Source organism: Nomascus leucogenys, chromosome 25 (genome assembly GCF_006542625.1).
Source record: "Nomascus leucogenys isolate Asia chromosome 25, Asia_NLE_v1, whole genome shotgun sequence".
In the NCBI taxonomy this organism is placed as follows: Eukaryota; Metazoa; Chordata; class Mammalia; order Primates; family Hylobatidae; genus Nomascus; species Nomascus leucogenys.
The window spans coordinates 11,057,059-11,080,047 of NC_044405.1; the positions used below are offsets into that span (position 1 = coordinate 11,057,059).

Here is a 22,989-nt window from a genome sequence, read left to right on the forward strand (position 1 = left end):
TTTATGTTTTTTAGAAATCACCTTTATATTTTTATGTATCTGCCTAGATCTGTAGGAAAAAAAAGAGAAAACATGCTAAAGTATTGCATCCATGGAGCAGGAAGGGAGTGACCTGTTTTTGTACAGTTTTTATTTGAGCAACATGAAGTGTTTCATACTTTAGAGAAAAGAAAAAGTAAAGATCACTATCAATCTTGGGGAGAAAGGGTTAATCTGTATAAGCACACACAAACATTCTATTTAAAACATTTATTTTATTATACATATTTAAATTTTAGAAAGTTATTAGGTAGATGTACATTCCTCTGTTGGTTTACTTTGATCTTCAGTTACCTGCAAAAACATGAATAGCTTTACTTTCCTAATAAACACTTTCAGTTTTACCCTTCACCCACCATTTTAAATCATTCCACAGCCCTCTTATAATGACCCTTTATCTTTCCCCTTCAATCGTAATTATTACAGAAAGTTAGGTAAGAAGAAAGATTTAAAGGCCAAGTAACCAATACAAATTATCAGGTAAAGAATAATAATTCCATTCAAAAATATAATCTAAGGCATATTACACCTAGGCTTCTCAAGTTGGCCATTTTACTTTTCAGCCATAAAACAAAATCATTAGTGTAAGAAAAAACACCTGAAGTGCTGTAACAAGCTATTTTAAATCAGTTTATTTTCTTTTGGAATATAATTCCATTTAGAATAGAGCATATTACAGATTTAGTCTAAATAGATATCTCTATGTCCCTATTTCTACTCTATGTCACTCAGACTCATCAAACAGACACAGCTAAATCTGAATTCAACACCCCAAAACCTGTCCTGCCTGCATCATCTATCTTGGTAAAGGGCTCCACCCAGCTACCTAAGGACAGCATTCAAGAATTCACTCTTCTTCCTACCTGCACATTCCATCAACAGTCCTACTAATTCAGCCTAAGTTAACTCTCACAGTCATTCTCCCTATCGTGGCTGAACTTTAGGACCTCTCCTCTTCTATCCCCCTAACAGAACTCTTGGCTTAAGTCACAGCTATATCCCATGCTACCCCTAGAATGAGCTTTTAAACAAGAATAGCTGATCAACAGGTCACTTCCCTACTCAAAATTCTCCAGTTACTCTCTAGCATCTCAGTGGGGTGGAGGAGGAAAGTCAGGTATGCAAGTTCCACAACACGGAACACAAGCCCCGCATATTCTGTTTTTGGACTGACTCTTTACCTACCCTACATGTGATCTGTACTTTCAAATTCATCTTACATTCATCATGTTCTCTATGTAGGCAAGTGACTTCCTCTGAGATAACCTCCAACCCATTCTCCAACAGATTATCTGCATGGTCCACTTTTATTTACCCTTTAAAATCAGCTTAAGAGACTCCAATTCCTGGAAGCCTTCCTTAAGCAACTCCCCAGCTTGGTCTGAGTCCTCTTCTTTATGCCGGAGCCCCACATGTACACCTGAACTGTCTGCTTATAAGCCTAATTATCCAACCAACATTACTTCCCTGAGGCAGCAAGTATATTTTGTTCATTTTTTTGTACCTCCAGACCGTAACAGTACCTGGCACACAATAAACAATCAGTAAGTCTGTGTTGCATCAATGAACCACGTTTAATCTAATCCCTTCAGAAAAGCAAAATGGACAGTAGGAAAAAGCAACTAAACCACAATAAATGTTTGAAAAAATATGTATTGACTAACATCACTAGATATTCTAGGTAAGACACTGTCTCTGCCATTTTTCTACATTTTTCATTCCTTTAAAGTGTTCAGTTACTATTGCTTCTTTAGTTTCCCAAACTATTTCTTTAATATTCTTTAGCTTTTTAAATTTTTTTTAATTTTACTTAACTCCAAGTAAACATGCTGAACATTTTTTCTTTAGTTTCTTAATCTAAAATGATCACTGTGACCAACTAAAAAGAGAAAATTACTCCATTCATTCAAAGGTAATTTCTTCTCATGAGAAAAAAAATTACATAACCCTTACTCAAGAACATTATGGTGAAGTCCCTAAACAATAATTCCTATCTATATAGTCATTAATAAAGACTAGGTTTATATATCATTATGAAAAATTGTCAATAAATATTTCTTGGGTAACCCCTTCATGTGCTAATGTTGTGTTCAAAATTTGGGCTTACACAAATATAACAAATCCTGAAAGGCTTAACAGACAGCAGATAAATGTACTGGCAAAGAAAACAATCAAAAAACAGTATGTGGACATATACTATCAAGCACAAACTTATATGAATGAGTAATTATTTGTTAGAGATTACTCTGAGACTGTTCCATGGAGGAGGTACGACTCAGGAGAGGTAGTGAAGAATGACTGCGTGGTAAATAGAAAGAGAATGGGAAATGGCGTCTAGAAAGAAAAACTATCATGAAGAAATAAGCAAACGTGAAAATAAGTTTAATGTGTGATGCTTAATGTGCTTGCAAGCTTAACCAGTGTTTGTGGCATTGTGGGAAATTAGGATAAGGAGGAAGGCCTAATGAGGCCAGATTACACAGGACAGCTATCAGATAACCTAAGTAAAAGAGGCACACTTAGCCTATGAAACAGGTAACAGGAATAGTTGTGATCAAGAAATACAATCACTTGGGCCAGGCACGGTGGCTCACGCCTGTAATCCCAGCACTTTGGGAGGCCGAGGGGGGTGGATCACGAGGTCAGGAGATCGAGACCATCCTGGCTAACACGGTAAATCCCTGTCTATACTAAAAATACAAAAAAATTAGTTGGACGTAGTGGTGGGCACCTGTAGTCCCAGCTACTTGGGAGGCTGAGGCACGAGAATCGCTTGAACCTGGGAGGCAGAGGTTGCAGTGAGCCACCGAGATCACGCCACTGCACTCCAGCCTGGGAGACAGAACAAGACTCTGTCTCAAAAAAAAAAAAAAAAAAAAAAAGAAATACTATCATTCCTACTCATTAAGTCTAAATGCTAATGACAAAGAATAAACTACAAAAACACAAACATTCAAATCTGGTTTTTCAGGACATTAGGACATTTGCACATTTACTGTTAATGGCTAAAGGTGGCTTTAAAATACACCTGACAAATCTTAATCCTTTAAATATTCATTAAGTTTACAAAAAAAAATCCTAAGACCTAACTGATACCATTAAAACTATTAAGAACTATTACTATTACATAGTAATATTCTTATTTCTCTTCAAGTTCTACAATATCATTTTCATGATATTAACAAATAAAATCAAAAGAGAGCTGCCAAGTTACAACTTTACCCTTACCAACATACTAGTGAACAATCACAACACTGCTTTGACTGTTGAGACAACTTACTTTTTTCCTTTCTCTTTGTTTCTTTCATTTTTCCCGCCTTTGGTTGTTATTGGTTAATTTTGATGAATTTCTTTATAGAAGAGTACTCATTAGCTGTCAAAAACACTTACCATTTTCCGAGATCTTTCCAATAGCTTATCCCATATTGTAAAATGTGCCTTGAAAAGAAAAGATTTGCAATGAACTAAATAAAGCAGTAATGTCAAAGTAAAAGGGACAGAGTCTTTATATAGCTTTTAGAACAAAATAAATAAAAAGCTAGGCAGTACTAATATAGATAAATGGTTATAAAAGTGGATCATAGTAGCGAAAAAAGGTGCTACATGGGGATAGCTGCTTTGTTTTTTGCTTTCTTCAATCACTTGAACCCGGGAGGCAGAGGTTGCAGTGAGCATTTAAGAAAAAAACGCTTAAGGATTGAATGTGCCCTTCTTTCACTTTTGCCCGTCTTAATCATTTCCATCATAGAAACCATTTCTTCTAATAGGAAGCAAAAATCTGCGCTACTTTCCCATAGACTGTGGTTCAATCCTTAAATAGCCAGTTTCAACATTCTAGAAGTTATTCTTCAAATCATAAGCAACCACAAGAAGACAGTCATTAAAAACCAACTGTGACATCTTCACACTGAAATGGCAGAACCAGAGGATTCATCAAGTTACCCTAAAGAGTAAGTAAAACCAACAAAGACAATAGCAAATTTTTTTTTTTTTTTTTTTTTTTTTTTTTTGAAATGGAGTTTCACTCTGTCGCCCGGGCTGGAGTGCAGTGGTATGATCTCGGCTCACTGCAACCTCTGCCTCCCAGGTTCAAGCAATTCTCCTGCCTCAGCCTCCCAAGACAATAGTAAAACTTAAACTCAATTTCCTTAGTCCATAACAACCTCCTGTAGCAGAGGATTATCAGAATGCATTAAAGAAAACTGTGCAAAGTGTATCATGACCACATCAATTTTATTAGGTCAACTGAAAGTGGTAACAAGACATATGGGCAGGCCAGTGACTATTTCACACTGAATGAGCTCATAAAATCTATAATAAAAGGTAAAATTAATAAATATCGACATACGAACCCTTCTAGGGAAAGAGCTGACTGGTATGTTTAAAGGGAAAACCATGCCTGACTCAGGCGGAATAAACTGCTGGTGCAGAGACCTTAAGCTGTGGCTGGAATATAGTGAGTGAGGAAAGGAGTGGTGTTAGATAAAGTCAGAGAAGCAGGCAGGGACCAGATAATGCAGGGCTTTGTGAGACAGGGTAGAAAGTTGGGATTTGTTCAAGGGAAGCCATTGGAAAGCTTGGGGCCGAGGAAGTACATAACAGATTGTGTATTAAAAAGATCACTTTGGCTACTAAGTGGAAAATGCACTGTAGAGGGCAAGAGTGAAAGCAAGGAAGGTGAGTGAAAACAAAGAGGAACTTGGATAAGGGAAGCAGTAGCAGATGAGATGCTATAAGGTGCATAGATTCAGAATATGTTTCAGAGTTAAAAGTTGAAAGGACTTGCGGATGGATGGGCTGGGGCATGGCTACGAGGGGAAAAGAGAATCAAGGATTACCTTAAACAACTAAGGAAACCAGGGGTATCCAATCTTTTGGCTTCCCTGGGCCACACTGGAAGAATTGTCTTGGACCACACATAAAATATACTAACACTAATGACAGCTAATGAGCTAAAAAAAAAAAAAAAAAAAAAAAAAAAAAAAATAATCGCAAAAAAACCTCATAATGTTTTAAGAAAGTTTACAAATTTGTGTCTCATTCAAAGCCGTCCTGGACCACATGCAGCCCATGGGCTGTGAGTTGGAAAAACTTGAGTTAAAGGATGATCTCATTTTCTGAAATTGGGAAGGCTAGGAAAGGAAGCAGGTATGTGGAGAAAAGTCAAAGTCAAATATACAGGAGAGGTGTGCTAAATTTTACAAAATGAGAGAGATGAAAGAAAACATAAATAAGAAGATCCAGTAAGTTCACAGACTGGAAACCTCGACATATTAAAGATGTCAATTCTCCCCAAACTGCTATATAGGTCTAATGGACTTCTTATTAGAATCTCAGGAAGACTCTGTTGACATTGAAAATATTATCCTAACATTAAATGGAAATTCAAAGAAACTAGAAGAGTTAAAACAATTTTGATTAAAAAATAGTAACAAGGGAGGAATTACTCTACCTGATTTCACAGCCTATTTAGAGCTACAGTAATCAAGACTGTGTGGTACCGGTAGAGAGCTAAACATATGTGATCAATGGAACAGAATAGAGGACCCAAAAATAGACCTACATAAATATGCTCAGCTAATTTTTAACAAAGATACAAAAGTAACTCAGTGGAGGAAGAGTGGCCTTTTCAACGAATGGTGTTGGAGCAATCTGACATCTATAGACCACACACACAAAAAAAAACCTAAACCTAAATCTCACACTCATAGAAAAATTAACTCAAAATGGACCACAGATTTAAACAAATGTAAAACTCTAAAACTTTTAGGAAGGAAAAAAAAGGAGAAAATCTTTGGGATCTAGGGCTGGTCAAAGAGTTCTTAGAATTAACCCCAAAAACATAATCTATAAAAACAAAAATTTTATCAAATTTTGACAAACTAGTTTCATCAAAATTAAAAACTTCTTCTCTGCAAAAGGCTGCTCAGAGAATGAGAAAACAAGCCACATATACAAACACAAGGTACAGACAGAAAAAGAGAGAAATCTGAAAACTACATATCTAACAAAAAACTAGTATCTACAACATATAAAGAACTCTCAAAACTCAACTGTTAAAAAGTAAAACAATCTAATTAGAACACTAGCAAAAGACATAAACAGACATTGCACCAATGAAGATACATAGATGGCAAATAAGTACATGAAAAGATGATCAATACCATTGGTCAACAGAGAAATTCAAATTAAAACTACAATGAGAAATCACTACAAACATATCAGAATGACTAAAACAAAAAAAAAAAGTAGTGACAGCATCAAATGCTAGTGAGGATGTGGAAAAACTGATCACTCACACATTGCCAGTGGGAATGTAAAATGGTACAGTCACTCTGGAACACTTTGGTTGTTTCTTAAAAAACTAAACATACACTTATCATATGACCCAGCAATTGCACTCCTGGGTATTTATCCCAGAGAAATATTCACAAAAACCTGCACGCAATGTCACAGCAGCTTTATTTGTAATAGCCAAAAACTGAAAACTCAGATGGCCTTTGATGGATGAATGGTTAAACAAACCGTGATACATCCAGACCAAGTAATACTACTTAGCAATAAGAATGAATGAACTACTGATACACTCGGATGAATCTCCGGAGAATTATACTGAGTGAACAGTGCCAATCCCAAAAAAATTACATACTGTTTGATCCCATTCATATAATATTCTTGAAGTGACAAAATTACAGAAAAGGAAAACAGATAAGTAGTTGGCAGGGGTAAGCAGGCAGGGTAACGGGGGCAACAGAGGGAAGTGGCTGTAAATGCGTGTGTCTATAAAAGGCCAACATGAGGGATCCCCGTAGTGAAGGAATTGTTCTGTATCTTCATTGTATCGCTGTCCATACCCTGGTGGTGATACTGTATTTTAGTACTCCAAGATGCTACCATTGAGGAAACCAAGTAAAGGTACATGGGATCTCTCTATGTCTTATAACCGTAATTATCTCAAAATAAAAAATTTAAATAAAAAGATTAGCAAGGGGTAGGAGCAATGTGGAAAATGTCAGGCTTTGGGTCATGAACGGATCATTAAAATTAGAGGGAAGAGCATGCCAAATTTAAGCTTAAAAGGCATTCCAGAAAGTCTTACCAATATGCACTCTAATACCCCCTCTGTCAATGTACCCTCACCTATGCTAATTTGAAATTTTTAAATGCTATATCAATTTGATTTAATTTTTTCAACTACTGTTTCTTTTGTAATTGTATATTTACAGCCTGGGCAACTTTGTTTTTAATCATAAACCTGAGTTTATAAAATATTAGTGTCATATAACTTAAGAAAAATTAAAAGTTTATATTCTTCAAACTGGTATAAAATCAAGTCCAGAATTATATCTATACCCAAATTGGAAGACCTGGAACTTTAAGCTTTACTTACTCTTAAGTGAACAGGTAAAGACACACCCTGGAATCTTCGTATGAGACTTGGCTGGGTGGGTTGAAGATTGTGAACTGCTGACACTTCATACTGGAAACAAATACTTGTTCTTGGAATAAGAGGGCCCTCACTCACATCAATGAAGTCACCTATTCTGATTGATTTAAAAATAAATAAACAAAACTGCAACATCAAATAATTTGTAAGAGCTTGAAAAAGAAATCTCTTCCTTCTCTTTGCTAATATCCCTAATCAAGAACATTATATATGGTTCAATTCAGTTTCTAATGACCCCTGACATAATGATCTCAAGTAAAGAGGCTAAAACTTTGAAAATTAAATCAAATGAACCATTTTCTTAATTAGCATTGATATAAATTTTAAGGTCTTTAAGAGTCATACAACACATCATGCTATCAAGCTGATCCAATTGCCTAAAACCGATCATCTACAACCTTACAATAACCCATGTAACGAAGCTGAGAATTCAGTGTGTAGGACAGATTGTGTTCAGAAACAAAGGGCAGTTTCTAGAGAAAAAAGTGAAGTCCAATTCATAAAAACAGGAGGTTGAGAAAATGGATCCAGGTCATGAAGTCATTTCTGCAGAATGCATTGTCTTGGGACTTGCTCCCCATGGGAGAACGTCATCATAAGCAGTGGACCTTTCTCATCCATGCGTCAGAAAGCACATTCTGGCTTAACTTACAAGTATCATAAGTAATTACTAGTTAGTCAGTATTCATATGAATTACCATGTTCAACTCATCACAACGACTATCTTGCCCAGTTTCAAAACTCCTAAAAATTACATTCTTAAACAGTGGTTTTCAACTCAAAATTAAATAAAAATAGCAAACAATAAAATGAGGATTATAGAAACCACAAGTGTTCCTGAAGATAATTTCAAGCTTCCATTTACCACCATATCAAAACAATGAATGAAGCAACAAAAAATAAGGTAATAAGAACAAAATAAGACACAAATTCATCTTTTTTGGTCATATGCTTCATTCAGATAACAATAAAGCTAAGCCTTACTCTAACATAGCAGCCAGTTTTTAGACTTTTACTTACCTGTGTAGCTTGATTATTCTCTCAGAGTTCTGAGATGCCTTCTCTTCTATGAAATCTATTTTGTACCTGAAAAGCAGCAAAGAAAAAAACATTTTTTTAACTCAAAATATGTAAAAAGGTGTTTAAAGATACCTCCCTTTCTCTTCCTCTTCAGCCACACTTTCTGAGAGTAGGTTACACTTGGAACCTCTCTTTAATCTGGCCACAGCCCCATGACTCTGCCAAACTATTCTCAACAAAGTCACAGACCTGCTTGGTGTCAACCCAGTGGACATTTTTTGGTCCTCATTTTCTTAATACCAATGCTCACCTCCACTTCTCAAAGTGTTCTTTCTTTCCATTTTTATTTCTTTTCTTTTTTTTTTTGAGACAGGGTCTTACTCTATCACCCACCCTGGAATGCAGTGGCATAATTATAGCTCACTGCAGCCTCAAACTTCTGGATTCAAACGACCCTCCTGCCTCAGCCACCCAAGTAGCTGGGACTACAGGTGTGAGCCACCATGCAGGGCTAATTTTTTTTTGGTAAAGATAGGGTCTTGCCATGTTCCTCAGGCTGGTCTCAAACTCCTGGTGTCAAACAATCCTCCTGCCTCAGTCTCCCAAAGTGCTGGGATTATAGCGATGAACCACCACACCCAGCCTCAAAGTGCTCTTTCAATGGGTATCAGTGGCATTCCTTACTGCTTGTTATTTTACATCTCTGGTCACTCTTGTCTTTCTCTACCCTTTGAGAACTCTATCCTACACCCTCTTTTCCCTCTAAGCATCCTCCCTAGGTCAGCCCCTTGAGCTACAACTTATGTAGTTATATCTCCTATATCTCTGCTTCTAATCTACCTACCTCTTCTGACCACCAAACTGTATATTCAAGACCCATTTGGACATCCTCTAGGATGTTCCACAAGCACCTTACCCTGAAATTTGCAAACTGCACAAATTACCACCTCTTTCCCCGCCCAAATTTGTTCTTCCTCCTGAATTTCCTGTCTTAGTACGATACCACCAACCACCCAGGTGTCCATGTGAAAAACCTGGGAGATTTCCTTGATTCCTTTCTCCTACCATATCTCCTTTATTCAATTCATTATCAAGTTGTCAATTTGACTGCCCAGTGTCTCTCAAATCTACCCAATTCTGTCAGTATAGCTAAAGGCACAGATGAAACTGCACAGCCCGGGTTCAAATCATGACTTTACCATTTACTATTGAGAGCTTTGTCTGTGTTACCTCAGGGTGCTAAACAAGTAATATGTGTATGTGCACCACAGGTGTATGCACAATTATGTAGCAAAGTTAGGGAACACTGGTTTATGCAAAACCACCCACTGACTGCTGCAGTCCCCCAGGCACTAATAAGGGTGCCAATTCCCTTGAATACTTGTCCCTCCTGACCCACCTCCAAGAGATGCTCCTGTCCCGAGAGTCAAAGCCACAAAAAGGTCCCACCCTTACTCCTGCAGCAGAAAGACTCAATCACTGACCCACCTTCAATGAACCAACTCTTCTGTCCTATCAAGCTTCCTCCAGAATTATCCCCTTCCTCCTACCACACACTCAACTAAGTTACAAAAGTCCCAGAAGCCACTACCGGTCCTTGACAGTTAGAGGAATGGGAAATCTCAATGTATACTGAATGGAAGTCAAAAGTACACTGTCCAGTAAAGTACCGTGGTGCACTTAAATGTGATTAGTACTAGTTAAAATGTGCCTTAAGTGTAAAACACATACCAGGATCTGAAGATTTTGTGAAAAAGAATATAAAATAATATCAATATTTTAATATTGATTACACTGAGTAACATTTTAGATGTATCATTTAAATAAAATCATTAAAATTAACTTCAACTTTTGTTTTGACTTTTTTTCAATGTAACTACTAGAAAATTTCAAATTATACAGATGTCTCATATTATATTTCTTTTGGGCAGCATGTGCCTAGACTTTTGGCACAGAGAGTGACTTGACGTGTTCAGATAGTCCAAAGAATTTTCTTGTCAAATTAATGCTATAAATCGTGGTTTGGTTCTACAATACTATCTGTACTCTAGTTAAAACAGTACATTACAACTGGTTTCTAAGTCCACTGGTTCCAGGACATGCTAAAAATGTTTCAAGAAAAAGTATTCCATGGGCAAATATATTTGGGAAATTTTCAATGTCCACTTTGGGAGACCCTTGAGTGCTATGAGTAAAATTTTTTAAGCCACTGTTCTTCAAACTCAGCTTAACACAGTACATGGTTTCACATGTCAATTAACATCCTATAGAAGAATATTATAAGACAGACTGCTTTGAGAAATGCCAAGCTATAAAGTATGTGTCTAAAACACACTCATAACTAAGCCGATATATTTATGATAACCTATCCCTATGAGAATTTGTATTTCAACTTCTATATACCTAAAGAAATTCTAATCTGTAACCTTTAACAATTTGTAGGTGCATATTTTGGCTTCAGACTCTGTTATTTTTTTTTACAGCACAGGTTTCTCTTTCTAGTTAGTTCTAATATTCTATTAGATTAATGTTAAAATTTAGCTCATGTTCTTATAACTGGTAGTCGAAGGTGAACTGAAAGTTTTCTGAGAACTGAGAAGCCAGGCAGGAATTAAAATGTTAAAGAAAATCCATCATGAATAATTCACATGCAGAAGATTAAGACCTGGCTGTGTAAACATTTTACTTCAGCTGTTAGCCCCCTCCCAAACTGCTTGCCTTTTCAATCTTATCAGTGTCATTTTAAGTGTGGAGGGGTAGGAGAGAAACACTGCCAAATACACACAATTATATAGTCGCTTAACGTACGTTATCACTTCACACTAGAAAGAAAAAAAGGAAACACCACTATGTTGATATAATGAGAAAGGCTAGTCCAAGAACAGAGAAGTAAAACAAAGTGAGAAAATTATCAAGGGAGATAGGGAACATTTTCCTCAGCGAAATAAATGAGATCAGAGAGGTCTCAGAGTGGAAAATAATACACTGTCATATGTATATCAAATATAAAAATTCTTAAGACCTGAATTTTCTTTATTACATATAATACTGGGAGAGTTAGCCTTGATTTAAAGAAAGCCAACACTTACTTGTTGTGTTGAAATATTTCCAATGCCACTTTTGCTTCAACTTCCAGAGTTTCAAATGGAAGATCTTTATAAATTAAAGCATGAGCATCCTTTGTGAAGGAACGTAAGTTCTCCTTAAAAATGAAAGTAATAACCTTTAGTAACAATTTACTGAAAAGTGTTTCTCCATAAGCCAGCTGAGACAAAACTCTATGCTTAGTACTGCAAATCCAACTAAAATAAAAGACAAAATCAAATTTGTTAGAACAGAAAGTTATTAATTTGCAACAACTGAAGTTTTGGACCATAAACTATAAAACTTCTTATTTACCTGTAATTAAGGTGTCAGCCTTCATTACTACTAATTATTAAAGATACAACTATAAAGAAATTTTATCCAAATTATATTATAATTTCATCCAAATTATACAATCTTAAAATGTTTATTAAGACTATGATGCAGCAAGTAAAAATGCCAATAAATAAATAGCAAGACATAAAAATGTGTTTACAGTATGAATAAAACTGTTTATTAAATGTATGGGGAAAAAATTATTGTTTTCATAATTAAGAAAGTTTCACTAGAAATGTAGCATCATCACCCACCCTGTACAAAGTATAGCATGTCCAATATTAAAAGTTTCTGCTTAATAAAAATGTCAATTTTACACAATTAAAATGATGAAGAATACACATTAAGAATGTTTTTAAGATTTTTAATAAAAATTCTAATTGAGCTTTCATACAATAAATCATTACTAATAATACAGAAAAGACCAAGCACTATTACACAAGTAATTTTTATAATAAAATTATTTCCATAAAAATCCTATTAGACTTTTTTACATGAAATGACTTCTCTATAAAGAATAACTTACTATATAAAAAAATCAACATTCATGGTTTTATACAACTATTCCTTCAATGTAACTCTCCCCTATTTTCTTTAAGCTGTCTACTCAACCCAACTCCATACAGTCAGCTCGCATATTTCTTCTGTAAGGTTTTATCTTTTAAAAAAGAAAAATGCAAAAGCCAAGCACAGTGGCATACACCTGCAGTCCCAGCTACTAGAAAGGCTGAGGCAGGAAGATTGCTTGGGCCCAGAAGTTCAAGGCCAGCCTGGGCAACATAGTGAGACCCCCATCTCTTAAAAAAAAAAAAAAAAGAGAGAGAGAAAGAAAGAAAAAAGCAGTTATGTTTCACAGATAATGAAAATTAAATCTTGACCTCAGTTTTTACCTAACTTGCCCCGTAAAGAAAATCTTAAATTTGGAGACATACTTGAAAAGGAAGAAGCTACACTGACAGGAGCCCAGAGGTCATGAAGAAACAGTTCCAATCCCTTCCCTCCCCTCCTTCCATCCTCTTCTCTCTCTCTTCCCTCTCCCTTTTTGTCATTCTTTCTTGATTCCCTCTTCTCTCCCTCTCAATATTACGTAATATGCGCAGGATTATACAAAAAGTAATTTCCAAGGCCAAATTTAAAGCTGGATCTGCCCTTACTCCAAAATCCTTGCTTTTAAGAACCACTACAGTATTTCACTAAATCTAAGATGTATTACTAAGGGGAAAAAAAAAAACACTACAAATTCTAATTGCAAGATACCATCTAATATAAGGCTTATATATTTTCAGAGATATTAAATATAAAAAGAATGTACACAGTGGAAATGATAAAATGATGTGCTACACTGCTTCCCCTTTTCAGATCTCCAGACTCCCAATACATAGGACATATAATTTTGTTTAATTAAGAATTAGGTATTTGCCTATTCTCCCCAATCAGAACTACATCTCCAGGCTTGATCTTTGATAACCATCAGCACCCCTTACCTACTGAGAACCTGAGCTAGACTGTCCTTGTTAGGTTCTGTTGCTACCCAAGTCCCAGACCAACAAGGATCATCCTCATTACAAAGGCAAACCATTCACAAAGAGTTTAGTTTGTTAGTATTTCATTTGTTGATGCTTGAGTTAGCTTTGTCAAAGTCTGATTCTTTAATTCACCCAGCTCTCAATGTGACCCTTGTACATACAGGGACCTCACTGTATGCAACAAGTTAAAATGGTTTAGGGGAGTGGTTTTCAAATTGTGCTCCAGCGATCCAAACAGGTATGGCTCCAGGCCCCCTACTACCACATGGGTCAAGATAGTTAAGTTTTTATATTTCATATTCTGGGCCTCTTGAAAACCACTACCTTAAAACCACTTAGAAGGAACATCAAGAAAAGGTCAAACAGAACATAAAGTTTCAAGACAACTGACCATGTTGATGTAAATACTCTCATTCACATACCTCTGGCTTAAATAGGCTGAAAAAGCAACACCACCAATAGATAGATAGACAGACAGACAGATACATAGATACATAGATAGATACATAGATAGATTCTTTTAAATGTTCTCAACATGCAGTACCATTCAACAATACTAACATAGGAATCATTCTAACAAAGAAAGGCAGACACACTAAAATTAATATTCCAGAAGAATACACTTACTTTTGTTGGCATCCACTCATCAAGTTTGCTATCCAAAACTACGTCATAACAGAAGGCACCAGAAATTACTGTAAATCCAACCAAAATAAAAAGCAAAGTCAAACCTGCCCCAACAGAAAGTTACTAATTTGCAACAACCGAATATTTAGACCATGAAAAGAAGGATTAGCACTCTCTCCCAACTCTACAAATTATAAAATGGTTGCTGTTCTTCCAGCTGCTTGCCAGAGCTCTGTCAAATTTCCCTTAGCCAAAAGATTGTTAACCCCAAATCACTAATATTTTTTAAACATTCAAGTTTTCTTCAAAAATGCTATTACTATACAGATTTCATACAGTTACCAGATGTAAAAATTCTGGGAAGCCGAGGCAGGTGGATCACCTGAGGTCAAGAATTTGAGACCAGCCTGGCCAACACAGTAAAACTCCATCTCTACCAGAAATACAAAAATTAGCTGGGCTTGGTGGCAGGCACCTGTAATCCCAGCTACTTGGGAGTCTGAGGCAGGAGAATCACTTGAATCTGGGAGGTGCAGGTTGCAGTGAGCCAAGATTGCACCACTGCACTCCAGCCTTGGCGACACAGCAAGACTCCGTCTTAAAAAAAAAAAAAAAAAAAAAAAAAAAAAAATCCAAAAGAACAAGATATTTAGTAAGTAGATAAATAACTTAATGGATACGAAATGCTAAATTTCTTTTATATCCCCTAAATATCTTCTTTTTGGTGTTTTGTTCTTAGAATCATTTCTTGAGCTTCTTTCAAATATTTTAGGTACATCTATTTCTTTAAAAAAAAAAAAATTAGACATGTGATCCTACCATATTTACTATTCCAAAATCCTAGTTTTAGCAAAATTACAGTCCACACCTTTTCATTTCACCAAAGTGCTGTCACTCTCCAAAGTAATGGTCATGTCTGGTGAAATATTACCACCTAAGCACAGCTCTTTCCAGTAGTCTACTTATACTCATATTTCCTCCTCCTCTACACATCCAATTTGGAAATATATGCTTAAAGTTGTAAAAAATAAACGCTGAGGGCCGGGCACGGTGGCTCACACCTGTAATCCCAGCACTTTGGGAGACCGAGGCAGGTGGATCACGAGGTCAGGAGATCGAGACCATCCTAGCTAACATGGTGAAACCCCATCTCTACTAAAAATACAGAAAAATCAGCCAGCCGTGGTGGCGGGCTCCTGTAGACCCAGCTACTAGGGAGGCTGAGGCAGGAGAATGGTGTGAACCCCAGAGACGGAGCTTGCAGTGAGCCAAGATCACGCCACTGCACTCCAGCCTGGGCAACAGAGCGAAACTCCATCTCAAATAAATAAATAAACGCTGAGATAGTGGAATTCCATGAAATTCATATTCAAGACAAACACTTTCCAGTAGTTCTATGATGTTAATTATTAACCTGCAAAGACTACTTCATGTTTCATCATAGTAAGAAAGATTTTGTTACCCATGATAAATGAAACATATGTATAATGGTAATTTATATTAGTACTAAACTCTATACGTCATCAAAAATAGGTACCAAAATATTTAAGGATCACAAAAAGACATATATTTATATATATACACTACCAGGAACTTCTGGAGCTCTGACCAAATTGACCACATATTCATCTTTGAATGCCCTCTCTATCACACAGCCCATCATCATAGCACAGGAACGCCAATAAGCCTAGAAAAAAAATAAACATATATAAAATATATATAAACACACTGAGATTCACTAAAGTTTGACAATATTAAATTTTAAGTGAACCTCTGACTTAGAAAATATTTCTCATATATCTCTGTTCACACAATGTAGCAACAGTTACCATCAGGCCATGACATTACCTCGACCAAGCAAAAATCAAAAAAGAATGAAGCATGAACCTCAGGTTCTTAGCGATGTTTCTGTGCAAGATATCAAACACCATAATGGTTATCAACCCCGACAGATAGTTTTATTATCTGAAAGTATTTATTTTTAACCCACAATAAAGTTAACTTGTTAACAAACTTGTGCTAAAGTAAAATAAATATATCAATTATGTAACTGTTTATACCATTTATAAATACGGAGAAAAACTCAACTTTTATGAATTATTAGTGACTCTTATCCTATACCTAACACCCTAACACATCGTTCAGAGTACTCATATTTATAGCAGAGCAGCAGGAACTGGGCTTTCATCTTACCAGCACATTTTGATTCATGGACATGCCTGAGATGGTATCAGAGCAATGACCTGATCAGAGTCACAAGGAGAAACCTGCACCATACCTGTCCATTGTGTTCCCCTCCTGCTGACACTACTCTGCATACTTTTCAGAAGCTCTTCTTAACATTTGAGGACTAAAAAAGTGGGATCACTTCTCCATTATAAATTCCATGCAACCATATTACACTAAAAATAAGTACAGACCCAGGCCTTGAAGGCAAGTAGCAACATGTACTTCTTCTTCTATCCTACCTAAATGTCTTTAAATCTCTGTTGAACTCCAGTCAGAATACCTAGGTTCAAATCTGGGCTCCACTATTTCCTAAATCAGTAACCTTGGTCAAGCTGCTGAACTTCTCTTTGTCTCAGTTTATTCATCGGGAAAATGGGGAGAATAGCACGAACTCATAGTTTGTATGAAGGTTAAATGAGTTAATATCTGTAAATCACCTAGAACAGTGCCTGATACATAATACATACATACTCATTGTTGGCTATTACTTTCATTTCTATCATTTTCTTGTTCAACTATTTCAACAAATATTTATTAAACACCTACTGTATGTATATCAAGAACTAGGTCCAATCAGGGAAATGGTCCCTATCTTCACATTCAACCGTTTATGTTACAAGACAAAATTAAAACATCGTATCTAGAGACTAGCCAAGTTGTGTGAGACCTTAGAGAAAAGAGGATTAATTTTGACAAGGAGAAACTTAGAAGGTTCCACAAAGCAGATGGCCTTTTAACTGAATTGTAAAAAATAAATAGGATTTTAATAGAGAGAAAAGAAAATGCTCACATTTGACGAAAGCATCAACAAAAGCAAGGTGGATAACACAGCATAAACCATTAGTGACTAATATGGTTTAGCTCTGTGTTCCCATCCAAATCTCATCTCGAACGAAGGAGAGACCTGGTAGGAGGTGACTGGATCATGGGGCAGTTTCCCCCAGACTGTTCTCGCGATAGTGAGTGAGTTCTCATGAGATCTAATGGTTTAAAGGTGTTTAGCAGTCCCCCCCCCGCGCCCACACTCTCTCTTGCCTCCATGTAAGATGTTCCTGCCTCCCCTTCTACTATGATTGTTTCATGAAGCCTCTCCAGCCATGAAAAATTGAGTCAATTAAACTTCTTTTCTTTATAAATTACCCAGTCTCAGGGAGTTCTTTATAGCCACGTGAAAACGGACTGATACAGTGACCAAGTACTCTAATGAGGCCAGAGCAAGGAGGAAGTGGAAAGAAGCAGGGGGAGGCCAAGCTGGAAAGGCAGGCTGGGAACAGATTATACAGGGCCTGGAAAGCTATGTGAATGTTAACAGGTAGGCAAGTTCTTTAGGTGTAAGTGACATGATCCTTAGACAAGTCACTTAATAAAGCTGTTATATGCCTGTAAAAGAACAACTTTTAAGTACCGGAAAAAAAAGTGGGGGGATGGGTAAGCAGAAAGAGTTAAAAAGTTATTGAAATTATCTGGATAAGATGGTCAAAGGCTGAATTCAAGCAGTAGCAGTGGAAATGGAATCACCCACAATATAGAGAGTGATTAATGAATGTAAGTTGAACAAAGATATGAATATAAAAGACACAGCATACCAAAAATACCCACAAATGGATGCCACTGATATTTTTTGAACTACAAAAGTGCCTAATCTAACAGGTAAAACATTGACTAAAGAGTACAATACAACATTTGAACTTGGCCATATTTTTACGTTACACCCCATAAACAGGTCTTAATAAAAAGGTGAAGATACTGGGGAAATAGAAAAAGAATGTAGAGATAGAAATACCTTATTCACTTCTCCTGGATCACGATCTTTGAAAGTCAGAAATTTAATTTCACAGGACTTTGTTAAAGGCTTATACATGTCCCAAGGCTGTCCATCCACCAGAGCCAGAATGGACTTCCTGCAATACCACTCACTTAAATCTAGAAATTTAAAACAGACTGATTATCTAACAAAATCCAGAGTGAAAAGTTACGTGTTTAAGTGCTATATTTAGAAATAAAACAATGGAAAGGCAAGATTCTGCAGACTGTCCTTTTAAGAGAAAAAAAGTATATTACGTCTATAATCAATTAAAAAAAAAAACCCTACAAAAATTAGCCAAGTGTGGGGGCACGTGCCTGTAATCCCAGTTATTTGGGAGGCTGAAACAGGAGAATCGCTTGAACCAAGATGGCAGAGGTTGCAGTGAGCCGAGATCACGCCACTGCACTCCAGCCTGGGTGACAGAGCGAGACTCTGTCTCAAAAATAAATAAATAAACAAAAAATAGCCAATATACTCAAGGTCTTATTGGTTATTAACAAAATTACCCAAACCATTTACAAAATTCATTCAGGCTACATCTAGTTTGAAATTAATTTGCTAATTATTAATGAAAAAAGTTACACTTGAATATTCAGAGAACGGCATCATGGATATATTTGGATAGATACACACACAACTCAAAAGAAAAGGGAAATATATTAATACACACCTACAAAAATCAGTTCTAGATTGGTTTTGGGTCTTGCTCCCAAACCATCTCTTATTTCTGTGACATAGACGCTTCAAGTTAAATACAGTAGTTACCATTTTTTAATAATTAGTATTAATTCCCAGATAAGCCAATCAGCTGTGGTCTGTTTCATCATCCCAGAATGCAATGCCAACTGTTAATGCCAATTAGATGTTCTGCAATTACACAGCTATTCACAAAAGTAGTCAAACTACAGGGTCTAAATTATCAACCACTATATAAATCCCGTAAAGTCAGGGATCATGTCTACTTTTGCTCACTCATCAGTATATCCAGAGCCTAGCACCAGGCCTGGAATACAGCAGGTATTCAATAACAGTTTACTGATTGACTGCAAGCATGAATGACAAGAACGTCTCAGTGCAGGGGTCATGCTGAGGATGCTTCAGAAGCTTCATCACTACATGTGATGTGTATAAAGCTCCTTAAGGGCCTGAGTTTTGTCTTATCCTCTGTAGTCCTAATGCCTATCATATCGCAGAGGTTCCAGAAACACTTGAAAACCAAATGAGGAAATATTTATAAGTACTAATTCAAATGCCAGAGTGAAGGAAGATTAAGAGTGAGTGTACACTCTCTAGGCCAGTTTAAGCTGATAACTAAAGTTGTTAATTACTTAAATGGAATCATTACTGAGTTTTCCAAAAGTTTAAGCAATGCAGCTAGTCATGCCTGTATCTGTTCTGGGGCTTCTTTAATTTAAATATTACCAGTTCTATCAAAGGTACTATCAAAACATTTTGATCAAAAATAAAATATAGAAGTTCTTATTCCCTTCATTTCCACACCAAATCACACATGGGGCATGGCTGTCTCCTTTAAGATATAAATAAATACTTTTACCCCAATCACATTCACCCCATGCCCATTCCCACTCACACATTTACCACATGTACATATAAATGTAAACAAAAATACAACACAGAGAGAGCCAAGTGGAAAGCAGATGATAGATGTAAGTTAGGCTATACAATGAAGAGGAGAGAAAGAAAAAGGCGGCAAAAAAAAGCTGATCATCTGCGGCCACAGCAATCTCTTTACACCAAAATCCTTTCTTGAGACCTGCACGGTGACTGCTCCCACCACATCACAGCCCTAGCTAAAAGGAGCAAGCAAATCCCAGCTATTTGGGAGGCTGAAGCAGGAGGAGAGCTTGAGGTCAGAAGTTCAAGACCAGCCGGGGCACCACGGCCACCCTATCTCTCAAAAATAAAAATAAATTAGCCAGATGTGGTGGTGGGCGCCTGTAGTCCCAGCTACTTGGTAGGCTGAGGCTAGAAGTTTCAGTGAGCTATGATAGTACCACTACACTCCAGCCTGGGAAAAGAGCCAGACCCTCATCTCTAAAATTCAATTAAATTAAAGGAGAAAGCACACTAGTAACAATGCACTCAGGTCTGGTCACTTTCTGCCAGAAAATTATCTAGTACCGTAAACAAAGCCACATTCAAACAAGCGCCAGGCAGGACAATCTGTGCACTACAGTGCCAACCTTGCAATACTCAGAGTACCCTCCAGAGCTACAGGGACAGTGAATAGACAATAAGGTGCCAGATAAAGAACCTCTGGGAAGTCCAGGGACTTCTGCGCCCACCACATCTGGCTAATTTATTTTTATTTTTATTTTTTGAGAGACAGGGTGGCTATGGTGCCCAGGCTGGTCTTGAACTTCTGGCCTCAAGCTATCCTCCTGCTTCAGCCTCCCAAGTAGCTGGGATTTGCTTGCTCTTTTTAGCTAGGGCTGTGATGTGGTGGGAGCAGTCACCATGCAGGTCTCAAGAAAGGATTTTGGTATAAAGGGATTGCCATGGCCGCAGATGACCAGAAGTAATTACAACATCCTGTCTCCTGCACCAGTTCTTCCACACAGCTTAAGTAAAAGGGTCAAAACTATAACATGATTCTGCTACTTACGCATGGCACAACTGTAGGGAGTTGAAATGTTTTTATTCATCACGAAGACAGTACCAGGGTCAGTTTTCCCAATATGCTTAACTTCTATCTTCTCAGTTCGGGGAGTTAATGATAACTGCCTGGCTTTCTCTTTATTAAAGAAATCATTCCGCATTTCTGTCAATTCTGTCGGTGACAGCCGAGAAGCTGGCGATGTTGCTATAAATCCTGTGGAGAAGTTACAATAAATATGAAGACTGAAGAAATGACTAACGTACTGCCTGCAAAAGTGCGCTCAGAGGTAAAATTAAACCAATTTGTAATATTAAGAAACACCAGCGGAAGAAACAGAGCTGACCTCTACTTTTAAATTTGGCTCTTTCACATCAGATCGCTATTTCCCACCAATTTCCTGTGTCGTGTTTCCAATCAGTGCTTTACAATAAGGGGCAAAAAGTAACCAGGAAACGGAGTCAAAACTGGACTAGAGTCATTGGGAAGGTGAACAAAGTGGTCGGTTTGACAGGGTCTGAAGAAAAACAAGAAAATTTCAGGAAACTAAAGGTCCCACACCAAAACTATCAATATCCAGAATGAGAAATGCTGAGTTTATTTCCCAAAGGCCAAATCAGGGAACCTGCCAAGGCAAGTACGAGTATTCCTTGGGAAGACATGGACAGACGTGCACGGAACGTGCGCTGCTTCCCAGACGCGGCCCAAGCTCCTCCCGCGGCCTGGCTCCGACCCCTGCCCTTGCCTCTGCCCTCAGTCAGCCCCTCGTTCCCATAAATTTGTCCTCCCAAGCTGTGCAAGGGCGACCGCCGCTGAGGGACTAAGAAACCCTCCTCCTTCCTCTGCCCCGCGGGACCTCCCCGGCCCCGCCTCAGGCCCAATCTAGACAGACACCACTTTCTAGGCCTCGCTCTCTGTCCCCACGGCCTCTGAAACTCACTCCAGCTGATCCCGCCACCGGGTGCGACCCTCCAGAGCCGCAGCGCCCGGGAACCCATGGCCAGCGCCTCCATAGCAGCGGTGAGAACCGTCGCACGCAAGTCCTTCTCCGCCCTCCTCCCCCGGAAACCGGGCGCGCACTCGGAGTTCCGCAGGACAGTTCTGTTCCGGAGCCAGCACTCAGACTGCTCGCCTCCACCGGAAGGCGTCAGGCCTCGCTGGGGATTCAGTGGCTGAGACCCCGAGACTCGGAGCCGGGACGCGTTACCTGTGCTCGATACCTGGGCGCGGTCACCTACCCAGAGGTGCAGGGCCCCCAGGGCGGTCGGCCTGCCTGCCACCCACCACATAGGCTCTGCAGGGAAACAGTTCCGCAGGCGTCGTTGCCCTCCGCCTTCCGCCCTCCGCGGGTTCGATCCCGGCCACCCGGGTGAAGCGCTTTCTTCCCTAAAAGAATATATGGATTTCTTCTTGGGGGTGGGGGCGGGAGCGGGGAATGGGGAAGGCGTCTTCTATTTTGTCAGCGATGACATCTTCTAGCGCGTGGCTTAACTTTCAATTGTGCCGGGTAGGTTCTTAGTTCGGCTGGAGTGGGTCTGCACCCCGGTTCTCCACTTAGCTGTGGTAACAGAGGCCTCGGAACACGTCCCCTTGACTTTGGAGAGGACGTTGTAATTCGTAAGAGCTCTTTACAAATTTTCTAGTTTAGTTTATATAGTACAGGATGTATAGGAGAAGGCATCCCGGGGCAGAATTTTTGTCTCTAGTCCACTGATGTATCCCAAGCGCCCAGAACAGCGCAGCGCACAGTCAGCGCTCAACAGGTGTTTCTTGAATGAATGAATGAATGAATGCCCTTGCAGGCAAACCTCTGCGCATTGTCTAATTTTACTGTCCTACCAGGACGTGAGTGTTATTTGAAGTAAGCACTCCGTAGGTACAGGATGGAAATATTTTCATTTACAGTAGTTTAATTCTGTGGCTTAAGAGTGTCGAATTCAGCCTTTCCCCCACTCTGTCCTTTGCCTTGCAATTGGAATGCGCCGCCACCAGGTGGAAGTGCTGCCTAAGGTACAAATATGACCCCGCGCCACGGTAGATTGACCGTCTCCTTGGCCCAAATGTTGCAACCACGGCGCCAGGAAAGTGTAAGTATCTTCACTTTTTAAAATGGCAAACGTAAGTGACGGAGCTTGGATTTACATCCAGTCTACATTTTACCAGGCTACATTTCATTTAAGATCCTAATTCAAACCACGAAATGTACATATATACATATAGTGTTGGAGGGCGGGTGTATCTTTTGCTTCCTCAAATT

At 38.2% G+C, this 22,989-nt stretch overlaps 1 protein-coding gene across 1 annotated transcript; it reads right to left on the reverse strand.

Annotated features, from left to right (window-relative positions):
- Nucleotides 1-237: 237 nt before the first annotated feature.
- On the reverse strand, nt 238-21,781 carry MRPL39 (mitochondrial ribosomal protein L39). The gene is made up of 10 exons (XM_003263801.4): nt 21,673-21,781; nt 20,742-20,948; nt 18,092-18,231; nt 15,667-15,766; nt 14,080-14,147; nt 11,596-11,708; nt 8,507-8,572; nt 7,430-7,583; nt 3,430-3,477; nt 238-333 (listed from the first exon to the last, which is right to left on the reverse strand). Exons 1-10 carry the CDS (start codon nt 21,743-21,745, stop codon nt 286-288), a joined length of 1,017 nt encoding a protein of 338 aa, XP_003263849.1. The 5' UTR covers nt 21,746-21,781; the 3' UTR covers nt 238-285.
- Between the last annotated feature and the right edge of the window lie 1,208 nt (nt 21,782-22,989).

Excerpts from the sequence above, each read along its gene's own strand:
- MRPL39 (XM_003263801.4), bottom strand. The coding sequence starts at position 21,745 with ATGGAGGCGCTGGCCATGGGTTCCCGGGCGCTGCGGCTCTGGAGGGTC. Across the intron at positions 20,949-21,672 it reads CGGTGGCGGGATCAGCTGGA|GATTTATAGCAACATCGCCA; the intron begins GTGAGTTTCAGA and ends ACTTCTCCACAG. Across the intron at positions 8,573-11,595 it reads GAAATATTTCAACACAACAA|GTACAAAATAGATTTCATAG; the intron begins GTAAGTGTTGGC and ends GCTGCTTTTCAG.